This window comes from Antedon bifida, chromosome 4, assembly GCF_963402885.1.
Source record: "Antedon bifida chromosome 4, ecAntBifi1.1, whole genome shotgun sequence".
NCBI lineage: Eukaryota > Metazoa > Echinodermata > Crinoidea > Comatulida > Antedonidae > Antedon > Antedon bifida.
The window spans coordinates 22,189,266-22,211,266 of NC_136229.1; the positions used below are offsets into that span (position 1 = coordinate 22,189,266).

The 22,001-nt window shown below is 32.3% G+C and overlaps 1 protein-coding gene across 2 annotated transcripts; it reads right to left on the bottom strand.

The window, feature by feature from the left end:
• Positions 1-39: 39 nt before the first annotated feature.
• Positions 40-21,240, bottom strand: LOC144841271 (E3 ubiquitin-protein ligase SMURF2-like). 2 transcript variants are annotated; one of them, XM_078697533.1, is made up of 15 exons: positions 21,081-21,240; positions 19,003-19,041; positions 17,866-17,974; positions 16,399-16,532; positions 14,579-14,753; positions 12,100-12,183; positions 10,349-10,548; positions 9,615-10,012; positions 5,205-5,423; positions 4,624-4,802; positions 4,249-4,386; positions 3,846-3,966; positions 3,149-3,350; positions 2,445-2,532; positions 40-2,215 (listed from the first exon to the last, which is right to left on the bottom strand). In XM_078697533.1, exons 1-15 carry the CDS (start codon positions 21,130-21,132, stop codon positions 2,116-2,118), a joined length of 2,238 nt encoding a protein of 745 aa, XP_078553659.1. In that variant the 5' UTR covers positions 21,133-21,240; the 3' UTR covers positions 40-2,115. The 2 variants fall into 2 exon arrangements, with proteins under 2 accessions (XP_078553659.1, XP_078553661.1); XM_078697535.1 differs by lacking the exon at positions 12,100-12,183.
• Positions 21,241-22,001: the final 761 nt, after the last annotated feature.

The window sequence follows — 22,001 nt, forward strand, 5'->3', positions numbered from 1 at the left end:
AAGTAAGAAATATATAAAATACAAATATATTCGACAACATTATTAAACTGGCGTAATAGTGTCTTTATTACCGACTGAAAATTAGACTACTTGTAACATTAATGTTGTACATAAATATATTACAGCTTATTGTCAAAATGCATCTATTGAAATTGCTGCAGTAAAGTAATTTGATTACTGCAGTAATTTTTTAAATGCACTGTTATAACAGTAGTTTTAAAATCTTTCATATACACTTGCAGAGTAAAGCTGTGACCAACACAATCTCGCATAATATGGTCATATAGGAACAAGAAACAACTTATGGTTGTAATACAATGAAAATGATTATTCCACTGGCGAACTGCAGTAATTTATTGTTTACTGCATTACGTGAAATATCTGCAGAAAACGTGTTAACAGCGAATGATAGTGCTTAATTATAAAAAGCAATGCTATATTATAAATGTATAAAACATTGTTTGTGGGCAGCAGACTAGTAATTAAGCACCGTGTCTTAGTAGCTATGGCATTGTGGGATTAGTGCTTATTTTTTATTACTATTCTCATGTATGTTCATTATTACCAAACACTAATGTTGAATTACCTGACTATTCTAACTTTAACCTATACTAGCTAGCACACTATTCAAAATAAACTTCACACACGTATGTACGTACACACCCACCCACACCCACTCACGCCCTACTAATACTCCCACATTTATGCAGGCACCATCCATGTATATACCCTGTCATTCAAATTCTCACTCACAAATTGTATACGTACACACAAACTACACATATTCTGCATGATCCAATCACCAATATACAGTATATATCTTGTAAAAACCTCTACATGTAGCTAGATAGAGAAAAGATATTATATATAAATTAACTAAGAATACATTAAATAAGGGCAAATTAGATACAAGTCTCTCTTTTAAATCCGTAAACTATTGATACAAAATTTGAATTGCTTAGCAAAGAACAACGATATTGCTTATTATAAGCAAGTTCAGTAATATACATACAGTTCCTATTACCTTCCACGGCATATGTTTCAATATCTTTACATTGTGATGGTGACTTTGTACAAAACTATCTTGATCCTTCTTAAAAAATCTTCCAAAACAGTTGTAACAAACAATAACTAATACATTACATGTAATAAACAACTTCCACTACTGTACCTCAAAATACCATACGATTAAATTCTATCAAATTATTTCTGTAAATATACACACATCCTTGACTACAGAAGTATTGCGACAGCCTTAAGTGTCAAGATATAACACAGTTTTACGTTATGTAAACAGCAACCATTATAAAATCCAGAAACGCATATAACAACAGTGTTTTTCATTTGCAAGCATTTGATTGGTGCTGACATAACTTCTTAAAGATAAGTCACAGTATTAAAGTGTGCTTGTATCATGTCATAATTTGAGATCACCCAATCAGAATACTTCGGTTTATATAAATATAAATTATATATAAACACAGATGGCCAAACAACAACATGCAAATGAGCATAGAAACTTAAGCAAATACAGTATACATATGCACAACTGTTGATCAAATAAGATCAAATGCGTACATGTGCAAAACGTTACAGTATACATGATTATATTTATAGTTACAGATAAAAGTTGGTGCATGATTTTCTCTATACAAATTATAACAGATATTCCTACATGGTAGACACAACCACATGTATGCAAATTACTTAGTTAAAAAGCAATAACTATGAAAATAAATAATAATTACAACAATATTAAGTAAGAAAACTTTAAATCATTTCAGTTTTCCTTCTTGGAATTTCCTGCTCATCTTTTAGAAAAACATTACCTCCCTCCTCTTGTAGAAAAATGTATACAGGAAGGCCTACACGTTAGTGATAGTAGTTCTAGTCTCTAGTTACAGAATTCAGGTGGTCATTTGGCCCTGTCGGATAGGTTTGCATACATCTTTCATTAACCTTGTTACCATTAAAATCAATGCAGCTAACCAAACAATAGTTGCATAAAATAGTCCAAACCAAACTGCTCTTTTGGTCACACGTTCACTGCATCAATATCTAGTATTCAAATTTTTGCTGTATGAGAGGGTATTGATTGGTTGATAGTGCCCATGTTTATTCAACCGTGAAGCCACACGTTTCCTCAACAGCACAGGTGAGCTTGTCAAAAAATTTCTCATAACTCTCATAGGGTGGAAAATCAATTCGATTAAAACTGTGGAGGAACGGAAAAATGATTAAAATATAATAAAATTGATTGTTAGTAATGAATATTAACGTATTGAATATCATGGATAAACCAGCTTAAAATCAGTACCTTGTAATCATATTTGCAAAATAGTTTTAAAAATATATCATGATATATCAGTATTGCGGTGACAGTGACTCTCATATTTATAGCAATAGCCCTACTTAGCACTATAATGTTCACCAGGACTACTTACCATGTGTGTGCTTTGGGTAGATTATCAGTATTGGTATCTTGTACAAGATGGATTGTAAATAACCTGGGACCTGCAGCTCCAGTTGACCCTAATGAGTGAAAACAAATAGAATGTTTCAATATCCAAAAAATAATTGATTAAAAGATGAATATGATTGACATTTCAGTACTACACTTATTTGACTATGATGCTGGTACAGTGCAGTGGCATAACGTACAGGGCAATGACCCCTGGGTTTAGCCAGTGAGCACTGATAGCTGTTGCGCCACTGTGCTGATATCTGTATGATATTCAGGCAGTGATGGTATTTATAATCATTATAGTATTTGGACAATTATAATTATAGTTCATGTGTTTTTATTATAGCGCCAACACCGGTTCTCATATCAAAGTATTCATGTTTCAGTACAGTAATAATAAATTTGTACACATATTATTCAACTGAGCCACTGAAGTTTGATTCAACATTACAGAATACAGTATAACTTTGTATGTTGCTTTTATATAAGGTAAGTATAGCAGACATTCTCTGTACTGTATCTACATGTGTTCTGTATCTTAGGAAAGTTCTACAGTATCACATGTTGTTCAGATGTTATAACTGTATCATGGGAATTATTTGTAGGTTAAGATTACATAAAAACAATGACACATGTGACGTGTATGTAGGAATTTTCCTACATACACCTGGAATATCAACCAACCTTGCAATGCTTTGAATCCCTGTAGTGGTACTTTAGACGTTCCTGTTACAAATTGTAGTAACCGTGCACGTTTCTCTTCATCAAAAGATTGCACCGCTTTCCAGAACCATTTGACTATGTTCGAATCCACTGAACAGTGTTTTAATCTTGTGTTAGATTTCCAGTCTTCTACATCTATCTTGCCAAGACCATTGATTATTAACTGTTGACAATAAGAAAATATATATTGTTTGAAGGTTTCAAATCAAATGTTGATATAAGTTTGTGGTACACCACGTATATTAGTTCTGAAAAGAACTGTTGAGTTTCTCAACGTTTCGATCAATATGTTTTGATCGTCCTCACTGAATGTAATGTAAAACATGATTTTTAAAAGCCCAAATTCTTTCCTGTAGTTTAAAAACGTGTACTGAAAATATGTAAAGAAAACCAGACTGTAAAACTACAATAATCAACTAAGCCAAGTACGTATTTTACCTGTTTTATATGTTTTTACATTTTTAAATGTATATTGATAAATAATTCTATGTTGTTAAGTTCTTCTGTTAAGGCCCCAGACATATCATGTTATGGTGACTCTGTTGCTTTTGGGTCCCAGGAAATTTTTGATGTCGATTAAATGAAATGAAATTAGCAAGTGTATTTTCTTGAGATTGGACAAAATCTATGACAACTGATCCAGAAAGTAAATAATTACCTCTAATTCTCGTTCATCAAATGGACGTAAAAGATGTTGTGGTATAAGTTCGTTAAAACCTTTCTGCAATGCTAGAAACTGTGGCTCAATACCTCTTAGAAATCTCCATTGCACATAAAGCCTGAAAGAAAAACAAGATTTTGAAGTCCACACTCACTGACTATATTATTAGTTATCCGCACCTTGGTGGAACTCCTTGTAACTATACAATCTCTATTTTTTAAAATTATTATTCTTTCTATCTGTCATTTTGGTGTCTCATGTATCTCTAAAACATTTTGAACTTTGTCAACATATCGACATTTACGTGAAGTTGTGCACCTCCTATTTGTTAATGACGTCAGAGTTGCGCAACATGATTCAACAGCATATGATGGAATAGAAGTAGACAGTGGGTACTTACTTGACATATTCTTTCTTATTCTCCATGGTAACAGGTATGTTCTTTCCATTTGGTTTGAGTTCAGAGGTCGTCAATTGTCCAAAGCAGTCATGATCAACAGCAAAGTTGTTCTGAATTATATCAGTGATGTCATTCTCTCTAAATTTCAAAGGAATATACATTTATTAGAACTAAAGAAAGTTAAAATATAGAGTTGAAAATAAATACCATATGAGAACAATGTAGGACCTGGTGTGTGTAATAAGTAACTGAGAGGGTGAGTGAGCGAGTTTGCAAAATGTGTAAAATAATGTTCTTAGCTCATGAAGAGTGGCTATACAATTGGCTACTAGAGTACAGTATACTATTTAAATAGAAAGACTTTATATTACTTACAACATCCAGCAAAGACTTCTGTGTAGGTCAGGGTCAACACCTTCCATATCATCTAAAGACACTGGTTTACCAAGTAGTTGTTTGTAGAATGGCATGGTGAAGCCACCATCAATATAGTGTCCATGAAATACAGCCATACCGATAGCACGGCCCACAAAATGGAAATATGATAAGTGGTCCTGGAAAAAAAAGGCAGTCAGAATAAAAAGCTATATCAGAACATTTTTTCTTAAAATAAAGATTTTATGTATTGATTCTGTACAATGCAAAAAACTGGAATACATAGTTTATTAGTGGAGCTGTAGCTTGATGGTAACATTCTTGCCTTCCAATCCCAACACCCAGGGATCAATTCTGACCGAGTGACAGAGTGTGAAACTACTCTACTCTCTTAAGCTCTGCCTACACTATCAAACTAACTGTGGTGTGCCCAAATATGGTAGTGATATGCTTAAATATGGTAGTGATATGATTAAATATGGTAGTGATATGACATCATCATGTCCATATACAGGCACATCACATTTTTTTGTCACATAAATATTTTTCAAGGAATGTGGAAACATTACATGTTAACTTACTGGATTAACGCCAGAGTCTGGATTGATCTGCAGCGTGTAGATATCATCTCGTGAATATTGGAATAATCCATAGTAGGGGTTGAGCATTTCATGTGACAAGAGATAAAGCCATTCTCGTGCAATACCGCCGTAGTCCAAGCCTTCTTCTGACTTGAACTTAATCATCAATCGTTTCCTTAAGTCTTTTGGTTTTAATTTCATTATCTGCCTATATGATTCCTGTAATGATAAACATGAAACATACATTTTTTTACAAACTTATGTTAGAATAGGACACCTGCTCCAAATGTAGTTTAAAACCATCCCAGTATAATATTGGTCATTTTGATACCCCATGTGTGTGGATGCATGCAATAGCAAACATGGAGTGGAGTGGGGACTAACATCAATGACGCAGTAAAACACAGCGCCCTCACCAACATCGAGGTGACGTCAAGTCAGACTGTAACTAACAACAGTTTACTTGAAAAAGCTAACAGAACGTTTGCGAAACATCATAATGAGTACTTTTTTTTGTACTCAAAAAATACCATTAATATTGTCTTTAGCTTCAGTCAATACAAAATGACGCTATAAAGACTACATAAACAGTCATTAATGAAATATAAAAAGTACATCAACTCTGTCTGTGACACACTGTCTACAAAAGATCTTGATTTCATTGTAACAATAACATCATAATTAAAGTAGATTAATAGAGTGATGACCGCTTGGTTTTATATCATCATTATTAATAGTCCAGACAGAGTTGTCTGTGGCTATTAAGTGCTTGTCTGCAGTTTAAAAAAGATGTGACTGATTAGGCTTTTGTTGGGTGTGCACACACATTACATAGCACAAGTTTAAAAACGACACGATATGAGTGATTACACTTTTTTGGGGGTTTGTGGATTAACACTGCCTGCATTTTGTAGATGAGTGATTACACTATTGGGTTTTCATAACACTGCCTAAGGTCGTGCAGACTCACTGATTCTTGTTACAGATACACTTTATAGAAAAGTTAGTACTGTACTGTATATTGATCAGAGAAGTCTCAATCCATTTCTCTTTATTTCGGACTTTAATACATAATTGCAGAGAGTTTGGGTTTCCAACATCATTGAAGATACCTCATACGAGATGTGACCACCCTTTAAAATTTGTTTTGGATTTTATGCCCCAAGCATGTCATGACTTTGTTTCTGGTTTGTAGTTTGTGCACCAACTTTAATTCCCAGAAAGTTCTTCAGTTCTTCTTCAGTGGCAAAACCTTAAACTTACAGTACATTTTTTTTTTTTATACAAATCATTTTTGATGGAATAAACAACCTTTTAACTGAAATCTGCACTTTTCCATTGAAGGCGTCAACAAACTATGCGATTATTGCATTTGACGTCTTTTAATAATAAAACATGACTAATCATTAAGAGACAAGATTCTGTCTAAGCAAATCGGCACCAAGATTAAGAGAACATCAGCCATACAACCACTTCTGTGTGTCGCAAGATTATCATATTAATGCAACATTAACAATCAAGATATTAATATTATAACAATTCAAATAATAAAACATGCTTGGCTATTGAAAAAATATTAATTTAATTCAGGTAAGAGCAAAATTATGAAGTATAATTCTAATATTAAGCAGTAAATTGTGTTGGATATTCAAAATTATATAATTTTATTTGAAATTAATTAAAAGCTTTTAAATTATACCATAATTATTTTCATAATGTTAATTTTTAAAGTTTTAATGAATGTAATCTGTTGCAAAGGCACTATTCACACCTAAGCTATGGAAACATCCTTAAAATAAAAGAAATACCCTAAAGGTGAATACCACTTTAGGGAAATCCTTAAATAGTAACTTAGATATCTCTGTTAGGATAATTGTTTCCTCTGGCCTCAAAGAGAAATATCAATTAATAACAAACACTTTTTTAGCTTCAATAAGATTGAATAAAAATTATTCTATTTTCGGTACAGTGGTTTTGGCATAAAGCTACAGTTGTATTTTTAGTAAAGGCTCAAACAGAAAATTGATAAAATGGTTTTAATAATAATAATAATAGCCTCAATACAAAAGCTTTTATTCACTTCTCTAATAACAGATATCTTTGTTACTTTTGGTACAAAGCTTGTTGCTTAGACCTTTTTATATTAAGGCTCTGCATTGGATAGAAATATAAATAAATAGGGTTTTTTTCAGAGGCATTATTATACCTACCTCGTTAATTCATGACAAATAATAGCAAGTGATAATGGTTATGGAATAAATGAAGGTAAAATACAGACTAACTTAATAGCTGGCGACAATAACGCAATGTTTATTGATTTATCTCTAATGCCTTCTAGGTGTTTTTGTGGTGAAGTCTTCTGTTCGGGGACTCGTTTATTTTTTAATTTAACGTCGTTTATGTCTGCAGTAAGCAGCCCGTCGGCTACTGATATTGTAATTAAATACGCTGATTGCTTTTATTAGTCAACTAAATATACTCTTAAAATTCTGATTTAAATTTTCTTTAGTACTAATCTGATTATTCCATTTAGACGTTCAATATTTAATGAATCTTTTGAAGATTGATTGTGTTATATTGTAGTACATTCATATATACAGTATGAGGTTTACCTTTTACATAACAAATGATATAACAGTGAAATTACATACCAAGTATAAATACAGAAATACTTCAAAATTAAAGGATTATTAAATGAATCACTAAATAAAAAAAAATCTTATATTGTATAATCCATAACGATTTTAATATAATTGTCAATTTTGTTATTTCTGGGTCATGGAAAATTACACAATAGACCAACATTATTAATTAATCCATGTCACTTGGAATGTTTATAATAGTTTTTGTGCATCTTATTCAATTATTGTATGATACAATAATTGATAAGATGATGTCATCAACAATTTAAACGACACTCTTTCCTTTCTACCTTCAGCAGTCAGTGTATTCAATAAAAACAAACCTAGATAAGATAATTAGAATTTTCATTGTTGATAAAATTGTTGGTATTTTGCAAGTGTTATACATTTTTTCTACTAATTGAGTGTATTCTTTTTCGCAACAAGAAGACAAATTTCATACTGTACTATTTTGGTTTGTATGACAATAAAAGATCTGTATCTGTATTTGTATCTGTTCTACACAATGAAGTATACAGTAAAGTAAAAACATAATACAATAGACACATTTGTTCCTCATTTTTTGAAAGGAGGGGTGTTATATTGGTTTATACTGTACTTGAAATATGTTACAGAGTCACAGCAAGTGTGAAAACAAACAATGACAGCAGAGCACCAGCAGTTAAATGGTAGGAATGGGAGTTGATTAGCAGAGGAATCCGAGTGATTTTCAGTAAAACTTGTTCACTCCTGGTTTTCAAACCGAGTGATCTCTTTCATTTTTCACACAATTTGTAATTAAATCAGTATTGCAATTATTATAAACATTCCAAGTGACATGGATTTGATTGCTGTTGGTCTATTTTGTAATTTTTTGTGACTCAGAAATAACAAAAATCACAATTAGATTGAAATCCTTATGGATTTAATATACAATATAAGATTTTTTTTTGTTTAGTGATTCATGTAATAAGATCCTTTTAAGTATTTCTGTACTTATACTTGGTATGTAATTTCACTTGTTTTGTAAAAGGTAAACCTTGTATATGTGAATGCGCTGCTTGCACAGCATTTATTGTCAAATATATAAAATATTTAAAATTTGAAGTTTGTACACAGACAAGGCTCTTAAAATTATAAAAAAACATCAAAAAACACGATAATGAAAAAACACATCAAAAGATACAAAGAGCATACAGAGAGATTCCAATAACAATTGTCATGATGCCTACAATACGGTGAGACACATTTATACTAATCTTATCTAGATGTTTTACTGTTATATATAGTTATGGAGTTCGGAATAAATGACTTTCTATATCTGCCAGGTCGAGTGTAAAGAGATCTAATACGGACTACTGATGGGAGAAATTCGTATTCTAAAAATAAGGGATGAGATGGTTGTGCAAGTATACGCTCTACCACTTTAAGGGTCGCAACTACATATTTAGACTTAAAGTCGCATACGTTTAACTTAGCTATTTTATTGGCTGTAAGACTGCCGCCCCAGACTATAAAGCAAAAACACTGGATATCATCGAATTATAATATAATTCAATAATTTTTGGATGAATATTAAATTTACGTAATTGGTGCATAATCTACAATATAAGTATGGTATTGACATACAACAAATTCGTAGCTGATCATGGTGCATTTACAAAGACTAAACTAAGGAGAGGTCCAAGTTAATCGACCGTAACCAGAATATAATACGGTAACCAATGAAATTTCAACACTGAAAGGGACAATGGGTACACAGATGATTATTATTGTAATCAACACTTACCTCAAATATATTTTCCCTTGACACTTCTAGCCTACAATGTCCAGTCTGCGGTTGTAACTGTTGGAGTTCCGCATGAATACTTTTTAGTTTTTGAACAAGATCCCTCTGGTAGCGTGGCGCTTGGGGTGAACTGCTTTCACCGCGCTTTCTTTCCGTCAACGCTCTGTTAATTATCTCTGCATTTAGTCTCGGATCTGTAAACTGTGTTGTACGATTATTGTGATCTACAAAATATACACGACTGCTTGGTGTACGACGAGCCTCCCAGCCGTGTGGCAATGTTCCAAGTTCTTCCTCACGGATGGCCAGGTCACGTGGTAGTCGTGGGTCATGCCATGTGCTAAGACCAGTTCCAGTATCCAGAAAGTACACCTGGCCTTGTGCTGTTGTTCTTTGTTCTAGAAGATTCAATTATATAAGAATTTTTTTTGTATTCTGAAACCATACTTTCAAAGTAGATTTTTGGGTAAACCCACGAGTACCTGAACTGACTTTATAACTCGTTTCACTTAAGTAAAGATAGTAAAGCAGTGCTTAAGTGAAAAATAGAAAATTTATTTATCAAACCAGTTCTTTATAAAGTATGGACTTTGTCATCTAACATTTAAGAAAACATACTGTATTTGCTTACAGTAGGTTATTTTTCAAAATGGCTTACAAAACAAAATCATTGGTGATTTTTTTGCTATGAAATTTTTATAAATCTGACACCTGGTATTTCAATAGTTACTAACCATATCCTTCGGGTAAGTCTAATGTTTGATGCAACGTGGATCTGTTCTGGTAATTCCTAAACCGTGAAGACTGTCGCCTTACAGATGATTTTGAACCGCCCTCTTCATTGGTCCTTTGTCGTGCTTGATGCACTGATCTTGTGGAGACTAGATGGTTTGTAATATTGCCACTACTGCTACCAGCAGTCTCTATAGCTGGCCTGTAGATGAAATTAGACTAAACTGTGAATTCTTCTACTCAAAGTAAGGAAGGAAATAGAAATGAACTAACAATAAAATATTCAACAATAATGATTTTTAAAACATTTAAGACAAAAGCAATACATACATTACAAAGTAATTTATTTTACAGTAATGACCAAAATTAAAAATATCTCCACAGAGGGTTAATCACAATTATCAACAGAATTGTTCATTTGGATTAATTTTTAAATATGAATATTTATAATTACAGGATACATGAAATGAGGATGAAATGAGGAAAATATCACTTATACAGTAGAACCTTTATTTTACGTACGACATGGGACCGGAAGACGTACGTAAAACACAGGTTCTACTGTAATACTTTACACAATACTTTCAACATAGATTTACTAGACAGACACAATACAAACAACCAACAGACAGATATTAATAAAATACAATTGAAGCACTGATTATGTAATAATTTCAAAATATGAGAGGATGATTTTTAATTATCATTGCGATTTATATATATTTTATTTTAGAATGCAAGCACTTCCAAAATCTAAGCTATGTAAAAGAAAACATAGAAATTAGTATACCGTACTCAAAGCTACAGTTACTAATAGTTACAGTAGTAGAGATTAATATACCTTCAGCCTACATTTTGTACTTTTTCAAACCTTACACATACTAATTACATATATAAACACACGAGTTTGTGAATCAGTGACCAGTAATATAATGATATTACATATATAAGAATTTGGAATTACTGGAATGGAACAGACAAAAGCTCTACAAACAATAACAACAAACATTCATGAGAGGTGCCATGACAACAAGAAAAATTTTTTTTTTTAATATTTGGTTGCAAAAGATTAATAGAAAACCATAAGAATAACAATAAGATTTAATTTGTTACAATAATAAATAAAAGCTAAACAGTTTTTACAATGTACTAATGATTTGAAGGTATGGAATAAAGCCTGGTTCCCACTTGGATGTAACGCAAGGATGTACTGTAAGCCCACCATAACTAATTTGACCAATCACGATGTGCTGGGTCATTTGAAATGTTGCTTGTTATTGAACTACTCATTTGCGCTGTTCCTACAAATTTACAATACATTGTGTCCAAATGGGAAAGAAGCTTTAAGATGCAGAAAGGAAGAAATATTGCAGAGGAAAAGAAGAATATAGAGAAAATATAATGATTTTTCATTGAGGAGTATAATACCAAAAATAATATTTATCAGATATACAGTACTAAACTTTACAAGCAGTAACTTTGAAGCATAAATGGGTACTGGAATGAGAGAGCTACGGTAGTATACAAAACAAATGCTAGGAAGAAGTGCTCTAGTCTATGTGTGCTATGATAGGGCAAGATGTCTAGATAGAGAAGCAGAGCTAGGGTGGTAGAGCAAATGTGTTCTAAGACAGGTCAAGGTGGTAGGAGATGAGGCTTGTAAAGATACGAATAAAACAAGCTAAAGCTACATATATGGTTGGACAAATGAGGTGCGGTGGAAGGGTAATATGTGAGAAAACAAACATCTAACCTGGTTGGTCTCTCCCATTGTGTAGATCGTGAGAAATGGTTTACAAAATACACTCTCCCAGACGTAGACACTCTTTCTTCCCATCTAAGTGAAGAAACACAAAACAAATTCACACTCAAAAGAATTGCTTTTCACCAAAGTTATACTACAGTAATCTATCCTAATTTTTAAGTTTTCTTTCAATATCACAGTGAGCATGATTTATTCATCCTTTAACTAAATACAGAAACACTTGGTAGTTCAGTGCTACTAATAATTTACTATAAATTAAGGTAATGTACTATAAGATCAATTATTTCCCCATTACATTCTCCTTGGCACCTTATTCACTCGTTTCTTGCCTCACCACCATCTGCTAAGATCTATTACCCTCTCCTTGTCTCCTCTTTCGCCATCTTCTTAAATTTACTGTATCATCATCTCCCTGTCTCTAACACCCTCTTCTCGTCTCCAACATACATGCACTTACTAGCACCCTTTTCTTACCTCAAACCCTCTCTCCTTTGCCCCACTATCCTCCCTTTGCCCCACTGGCCTTCATGTCTCAATGCCTAGTAGTACATAGTGTGACCAAGGTTACTATTCGCATCCCTTTTTAATTAGTTTCAGATAGTACATCAGGAAATATACCAGACAGACATTACTCAACATTTTTTTTATATCATACTGTACTTACTTATATCAAAGTAAAATATTAATTATTATAATAACCTTATAAATAAGAGAATAGATTAATTATGCCAGATGTAGAATTAAACAACTAAATGAATTGAAAGTAAAATCATTTACTATTCACACGAGTACAACCACCAGTGTTAATGTTTGTGTTTTCTAAAGTACTGTATCAAATGTATGTTTTATAAATGATGTTCTTAAATTGTCAACTTACTGCATAAAACATTTCATTAACTACTGTATCTGCTTAACATTAGTTACAGTAAGCTCCTCTGTTTTTATTACTTTTCTTTATTGCTAATTAATATAAATATAGACTTAGAATTCTACTATCATCACAGAGTGGTTAGTATAACGATTGACTGACGCAACTTGATACTTAGAAGTAAGGAATCGTATCGATAATATCAAAGCTGGAGACAACTCATAAGTACAGACTTAATAATTAAATGAATTCATAGTTTTGTATAGACCTACTGTATATAGTGTAAATAGATGTGTACATACAGCTGCCAGTGGTAAATAACATCATGTGAATTTAATTTAAATGAAATAATTAAAAAAACACAGAAATGTGTTGGATTCATAACCATAGAAAGGCAGGTAACTCAACAACAATACAACTTTTTTTTTGCTTTAAATATAATAATCTTATATAATTATCCTTAAGCTCTGCCTACACTATCAAACTTCATGTGCCCATATACAGTATATGCCCATATACAGTATATGGACATGATGATGTCCTATTACTACCATATTTTGCCATACTACTACCATATTTGGCCATATCACTACTATATTTGGGCACATCACACTTTTTTTTGTCTAACTAGTTTGATAGTGTAGACAGAGCTTTATGTACAATAAAATACAAAGTACATTTTCATTAAAAACTGTTGATCAATGAATCTGAATTAGGGGTATACAAGTGTAGCAATAAGGTTGTAATTATGCTACATTGGCAACAATGTTCCCTGCATACTGTGCAACATCACAAACCTTACCTTATACTGTAGCATTGCTATACAAACCTCTAAACAAAACACACAACACACATTTACAGAAAATTAAGTTTAATAATTTCATAGAGAGACTTAAGTAGTGAGGTTTTGAAAAAAGCAGGACATACATGATTTGAACAAGACAAATTCAATAGCAATATGGCCAAAAAAATCATTCAACCTTGCAATAAAATTGAGATTGGTCGGTTACTGGGCTAATGAATCCCTATTATATCTGCATATCTTATTACAATACACATTACTTTTTATGAATATATAATGGAATATTCCTTCTTAGTTAAACATCAATCAATTACAGGATTTATGAGGCGCCAATCGGACTGTTTGCTACTCAATGGCTAAAGACATACCATACCTGTGTGTTATTACATAAATGTGTATTAGAATAATTGATTTAGAATATCAAATACTAACATGAAATAAGTTGTACTCTTAATCTATGTAAAAATTCTCTTCAAAACCTAGTTAAAGAAAAAGTACACATAGCCGCAAAGCTGTATAAATAAAACAATGATAATTTCAAAATAATAAATTTCAGATTGGATAGATGGTTTACATTAAATTTGCACTATGTTTTTGATTAGTCTATTTAGTCTATGAAACCTAGTTCCCACTAGAGAAGCGACACAAGGATATAAGCGCAACGCAAGTGATATGGTCAAGCACAAGCAATGGATTATTCGAACTGTCGCGTGTGATTGGTCAACAACTCGGTTGAGTTGCGTCTACGTTCTTGCATTGCATCTCTAGTGGGAACCATGCTTTAAAAAGAAACTTACCCTTCAGGGAGTTCATTGGGGTCTGCAGGTGGTAAAGGTGAACAGATACTGCGCGAGTCTATCACAGCGCTTCCGGAGTATGCTCCGCGATCACGAGACATCAAACTAATCACAATTTGCCCTCGCACCGTCTCGTTATCATCAGGACTTTGTTTACAGAGATCTAAACGTTGGTCTAATTTAAATAGAAAATAAAAATTTAAATTATTTGGTGTTAAAATTGAATTGGTACTCTGTTCTTCACTCATTCTTAAGTTATAAATCAAAATCTAAAAGATTATTTTAATAGCCATGCCTTAGCTTTGTCCTTATCACTCACCTCCAATCTCTTATTGTATGTAAACTCACCTACTCTTAAATTTGTGCAATACCCTTAAGCTCTGTCTACACAGTCTATCAAATGTGACAAAAATATGTGATATGCCCATATATTGACATGACAATATCATATCACTACCATATTTGGGCATATCACTACCATATTTGGGCACATCACAGTTAGTTTGATAGTGTAGACGGAGGTTTACCTGTACATGGTAATAACATTTGATATAATAGATGGCAACTAGAGCATTAAATAAACATCTAAAAGTGATATGATTATTAGGTTGTTAGAAAGTAGAAGTTGACATTTTGTAGGTTAATGCTATGTAGTTAAATTTAAGATTAAACATGAAGAACAATTGAGTTCATCATTTACTTTTAACTATATGATGACCTACGACCTACACATGTCGTTGGTCACCGTCTGTGTGTTGATTAAGAGTGAAGAAGCATGTTCCAATTTCCCTGCATGCGCAGGACATAAATTGTCCCTTTGTTGTCGCAAATTGTAAGCTACCTACAGTATGATGCACTATTATATTATAAGTCATTTTGTGTATGTTTTGTGTTTATACAGAAAGTTTGCAAAAATTGTGTTTAAATAATAAAAGAATCATTTTGGTTACACTTCTGCATACTGTAAGAATGCCAAGCTGAAGATACTGTAGAAAGTAATACTATAGCAATAGGGACGACTTTTTGATTGGCTGTTCATGTCTTCAAACCAACCTGCATTGACAACCAGTGGCCGTATTCACCATTCACACTTAGGATAAGAGAAACACCCTTAAAATTAAAAAATCTTCTATCTAAGTGAATATAATTTAAGGGAAATACTATTTATTGAGTTAAATCGAATACTTAATATTTAAGGGAAATATCTCACTTCAGTGTGATTGGTGAATACGGCAACCAACCCTAATCAGAAAATGTATCATAATGAATGAAAAAACAATGACAAAAAATTAAAGCAATGTGTTTGATGGTAACTGAATTTATAAATAGAAACACTGATTATTTGTGATGAGCATTTTATGGCCAAGTTCTTGAATGTTTATATTGTCTGTCTGTTCTGGATGACGTACATATAACTCATGTGGCTCCATATTACAATCGAATAAACATTTTTTTTTTAAATGCAACAGTAGCAATAATCGTGTTCTTATTCATTCCTTTGTCTTTCTTCCAAGAAGACACAAATACAAACTAATGAATCCATAAAAGAAAATACTGTATAAATCTCTGTCTACATTATCAAAATATGCAAATATGGCTATGATATGACATCATCATGTCCATATATGGGCATCACATCAAATTTTTTTCTCACATAAAGTTTGATAGTGTAGACAGAGCTTAAGGCCATCCCTGTTTGTTTTTAAATGACAAAAAAAACAAAAAATTCTTATAAAATCGTAACATTTGTTAATCGCAATTATTTTTTTATATTTTTTATTTTGCCCAAAATACAAATTGAAAAATATGAGTGTACTCACAGCCAGTGTCCTTGAGTCTTTGTATAGCATTTGATAGTATACGTACACAGCCTAAGAATCCAGCCCCTTGTTTCTTGTGTATTTTACGATGATTCCATAAACTTATTGTTATACTATCATTCTTGCCGACAAACCTGTAGAAAAAGCGAGTAATGTTTTGTTAGTTGCATACAATTAAATTGCTAACGTAAAAGCTAAAGTAAAGCTGACCTAATTAAACTACAGTACTGTATGTCAATAGAACCCATATTCAGGGGACACAATACTGTACAAGCTGACCAACCCCTAGAGGATATGCCTATTATTACAGTAAGGCCTTGTTGGGTCCTGATAGTTCTAATGTATACCGATATATACTGTATATATATACCTACAATGACTTTTCACATAAATAATTTTTTCTAAATTTTGCATCAGTTATTAGTATTTTTTTTCACCAGCAGGGATATTGCTTCAAAAACACTGGGTGGGCTCTAACAAGTTCAGTGTGGCAAAATCTTTTAAAAACACCGTGTTTTATTCTTTTTATGGTTGGTAAGTGGTTAATAGCCACTGCATGAATAAAGCTAAGTGAAAATAAACTGCAGGCTTTGAAATGGTTAAATAGATAGGGTGAACTATTTAATAAAATGTGATCTGTGACCCTTGTCAATATATATAAATAAAAAGAAAGTGGTATGTACATACACACTACTGTATTCACTTTATAAGGGAAATGAAGTGGTTTGGTAATAAAAAAAAGATGGCTTCTTGCCAACAACTAGATCCACAGACGTCATTAAAAAGACTGTCGTCAAATAGAGTGTCATCACAGAGTATCAGGAAGCATTAAATAACAATATACATTAGAATTACATGCAGGAAACAGATCTTACAAAGCTGTCAACGGGTCTTTACAATAAGACAAATAAAAGAATAATATTTATTTGTATCTTGAATATACAGTAAAACATGTATACCCCTTTCACATTGCATACAGTAGCAAAACTCTATAGGCAACAGCACCTGTGTTTTGTGTGGTGTGCGTCCTGGTGTGTGTGCACTCCAAAGGCATCAACACCTACATGTGTTTTGGATGGTGTGCGCCCTGGTCTGTGTACTGTACACTCCAGAGGCATCAGCATCTGTATATTGTGTGGTGTGCACCCTGGTCTGTGTACTCCAGAGGCATCAGCACCTGTGTTTTGGGTGGTGTGCGCCCTGGTCTGTGTACACTTTAGAGGCATCAATACCTACATGTGTTTTGTGTGGTGTGCGCCTTAGTCTGTGTACAGTACACTCCAGAGTCATCAAAACCTTTGTTTTGTGTGGTGTGCGCTGCGTCTCAGTCTGTGTAAACTGCACAGTTTGTTAAAGGGGTACTGTATAATTTGCCATGCTAAAATCTTATGTGTAATCCCACTATGAACTGTATAAGCTCATTTATAAAGTCTAAGCCCACCCTCAAGCTATTAAGCATGTACGTACAAATCATAGTGTTGGTTCCATTTTGGGTCTAGTGTTCCTTTACAGGTACATGTGGAATGACATTGACCAGAACCATCCACCACCACTTTAGCGAATGCATCAGGTAGACCTGCAAATTAAATGCATTTAATAATTATAACTTAGCAAATTAAATTAGTGTACTTCAGAAGAAGTGTTCCTTTTCTTGAGATACCTCCTATTTAATTACATTTGTTAATTATTTTATTACCAGTAAAATAGCCCAAAGGCTATTCTCATACTACTATACTCACAAAATATTATTGAAAAATATTAAATAAAAATATGCAAAAAAAATATTTTATATAAAAAAATTAAATATAGCATTGCATTCATAAAGTACAACAGTTTCCTTTATACATGAGAGATACTAAATTAAGTTTATAGATTTATTCCTTCAAAGAGTAGGGCTACAGTATACTTTACAAATTTACTGTATCAAGATGTAGACACAATAATATATTGAAATACTACAATAAATATACCTGAAATTTATGGCCTGACCACCTACAATAAGTCACTAGAAGCTTGTTTTTATTGTCGATGTTTGTTTGCGTGTAATTATAATTAATGAAGCATGACATATCTAACTATTCTACCTCTTTCAATGAACACCAATTGATTAGCCTATTTGACTGGCTACAGATCTTTACAATTTGTTCATTTTGACTTGTAAATTCAACACTTGATTTAGAGATCTTATTCTAGCCCGATTACACAAGGACGCTACTGTTTTATATGGAAAAAAGACTACTGTACTAGCACTGTTGAAAACCTAGTTAATTGTTTTATACATTCCTCAGTATGCAGTTTCCCACATGAAATAAATATATTCAAATTGCCTCTATTCTGTTGGCACAAAGCACAAAGAAACAACATAATATCTAGCAAATAAACAATTTACTAACACTAATATTTTAAATACAGCAGAAATCATAGTATACTAATTGTGGAAGTTAGCATTGACACACCCCAAATTGATATACTGTACCGGTAGTGAATAATTTTACTGAATTGTAACTGATAATAAACAGGCTAAGATCTAATTGTCCTAGCACTTATAAAATGATTCCAATAGAAGAATTAATTACACTAATTATGCATTTTTAAAATACTTACGGAAAAAGTCTCGTTTGTAAACATTTTTGGCACATAATACTGCAAGACAAAAAATAAATTATGATAATCATCAGAATGATTGCAATCCAGTGTACTGTAGCAACTCATAGTAAAACACTTTGAGACAAAGCACACTGTATGACCCTGGCCAATATGGAGTTATTTAAATATAGCTATTCTCAATCTTACAGTACTTTGTAAAAAAAAAGACTAAACTGTTTTAATGCCCTAGTAGAAATTATTTTAATTAAATTATTAATCCTACTTAATCCTAATATTAATGAGAATGATTGAAACAAATCAGTAAAGTTATCCATTCACTAAAAAACCACAAAAGCAGACAGATTGTTTTGTCTCGTCTGAGAGATAATTAATAAAATTCATAAACAGACGGAGGCCCAACATGCAATGATATACATCACAGAATTTGTCTCGATGGAAAAATTGTACTATATATTGCACTTTTTTTGTCGAACTATTTTGATAGTGGAGACAGAGCTTTATTCTACTTTCATTGAACAGTGCATGTTTTACTTTCTAATCTTGTCTACAGAGATGATGCCAACATTTTGGCTGGTTATTGAACTACACAGTCTCTTATTCTTCTACACACTCAAGACTCCATCTTTCTGTACATGGTAATTCATTCATTAATACAGGATAAAAAGGCATTATTCAATAACTCAATACAAGTCAAGGGTCGTTATAATGTTTTAGACTTCAATACACACAGAATATAAGGCACCGGCAAATCTGTTAGTTCTTTCTGTTTCAGAAATCAGGGCTCCGTCGATTAGGACAAATCTGTTCCTCTCAAGAAAGTTGTCTCCATCAAAAACATATTGCTGGCTTTATTGTGATAATTATTAATTGCTTCATGGTTTATAGCTTTCAAATTAGAAGCACAAGTACAGTAATAATAACAAAACATTTTTTTTTATAATTTATGAACTGATTTAAAAGGTTGGGTGGAATATAATCATGTCAAAAGGATGAATTTTAGATTGATTTAAAAAAAGGCATAATTTAAACACTTTTCAGTATTCAACTGACCAATTATTATTATAGTATTTTTTTAGCAATTTAACTGTATAATATTAAATAAAAATTCTACATAGTGTGACTTTCCTGACAATCTTTTAAAAAAAATACAGTTAGAAATGTCAATCTCAACCAGTAAAATTAGTTCATTCTTTTCACCAAATTTTGACAGGTCTGAATGTACTGTGACGTTTATAAACAGGATCCATATGCGCCTGTGAAACGGTAATTGAAGGATTAATTTGTAGCATGTTACTTTGTTGATCTTGTTCGTAGTTTGTCTAGTCAGGCCACTTCCTCTCTGTTGTCAATCCTCATACAATATCATATTCTGACTTTTTTCACATTGTTTCAGAAAAATGTATTATTTTAATTGAATAACAAAATGTAATTTAAGGTAAAAAAATTAATTAATAATATATACAAAGTTATTGATTAATAAAAAAGTTAGTTAAACATAAACATAATTAAAGTTGATGTAAATACGAATAATAATATTTTAGGCCTAATATTATTAGATTTTAATCAGTTCTTCTGTCTTCTGTCTATAAAATAAACCAAAGTAACTGTACTTTAAACTTAAAGGCAAACTTGTAAACAAAATAAAGTATACATTTGAGAATGGGATAGGCCTCTCTTACTGTATCCCATTCTCAAATTTGTCATTGTTCTTTTTTCATTTGTAAATTTATTTTTTGTATTATATGTATTATTAATGTATTAATATGTCTTAATTAATTGCCTTTATTAATTACATTTATGGAGTAAATATGGATGGGTCAAATCTCAAACCTCATCATTTCGTTCTTTATTTCTATCACAGCTTTATCTGTGACTAGCGAGGCCTAGTTATCCCAAAGTAGTTAGGCCTACTGAACCACACTGTACAGTAGGCCTAGCCTAGCCTAGTAGATGCGGCATAAAAAGGTGGTGGTGTGGTATATGGAATTATGTCGATGAGTGAGAAGCAGACGACTCGACTGGGCGACAATCCATTTTCCGAAGAGAAATTTCAAGACTACAAAAATACGACTTACCTGTTAACCGTAGCTTCATTGGTCCATCTCGTCTGCCTGTATGATTTGGCATTATATGATACGTGATAAACTATAGTATTCCTGTGAGGTGTGCCAAAAACGAGTCTAAAAAACCATCATTTCGTAGAGAGCTTTCAGGAAATCCCTGTGTGTATCAACAGAAAATGGCCACTTTGACTGACCTTAACGTCATCAGCCAGATTGCTTAGTTTCCATACAGACGTAAAGAAAAACGAATCAACCAGATTGGACAGTCCATTTTGAATAGAGGTGCCTACAATATACTAAGCAAGTACCTCGCTATTATTCATATAATCAATTTGATTAATTTTTAATTTTAATTATTTTTTAAAAAGAATTAATATCTTGAAATTTAAAAAATAACCAGTTTAAATTCTTATTGGGTAACTTTCATTGCACTATTTTACCAATTACACCTATCACAAAAGTAGAAGAGGCAATGTGCCTACCGTGAGGCTGGATATTGTAGACAGGATATTTACTGTCTGGGTCAATGACACAAAGAAAGTTTTGTATTTTTTGTACGAAAAAAGTTGTTTCGTTTCTAACTAGTACTCGAAAATTAAGAATTTATAACTAGTTGTTTTCCCCCGGTGATTTGAAACAGTACACGCCAACATTGTATAAAAAATGCGTCGGCTATCTAGACCATTTTTAATGAAATTTTTATAAAGGTCGGAAAATACTCTGGACCCGAAAAAGCATGATTTATTGCGATCTATTATTGTTTAAACCCCTATTTTATCGCAATACCATGTGTGCGTCTATGGAATTATCATTACTATGTAAAGATTTAATTAAACCAAAAGACTAATACACTATCTGATAAAACAGATAGGACAGTATTATTATTATCAAATATCCTCACGTTAGATTAATTGAGTTTATGAAGAATTAAAG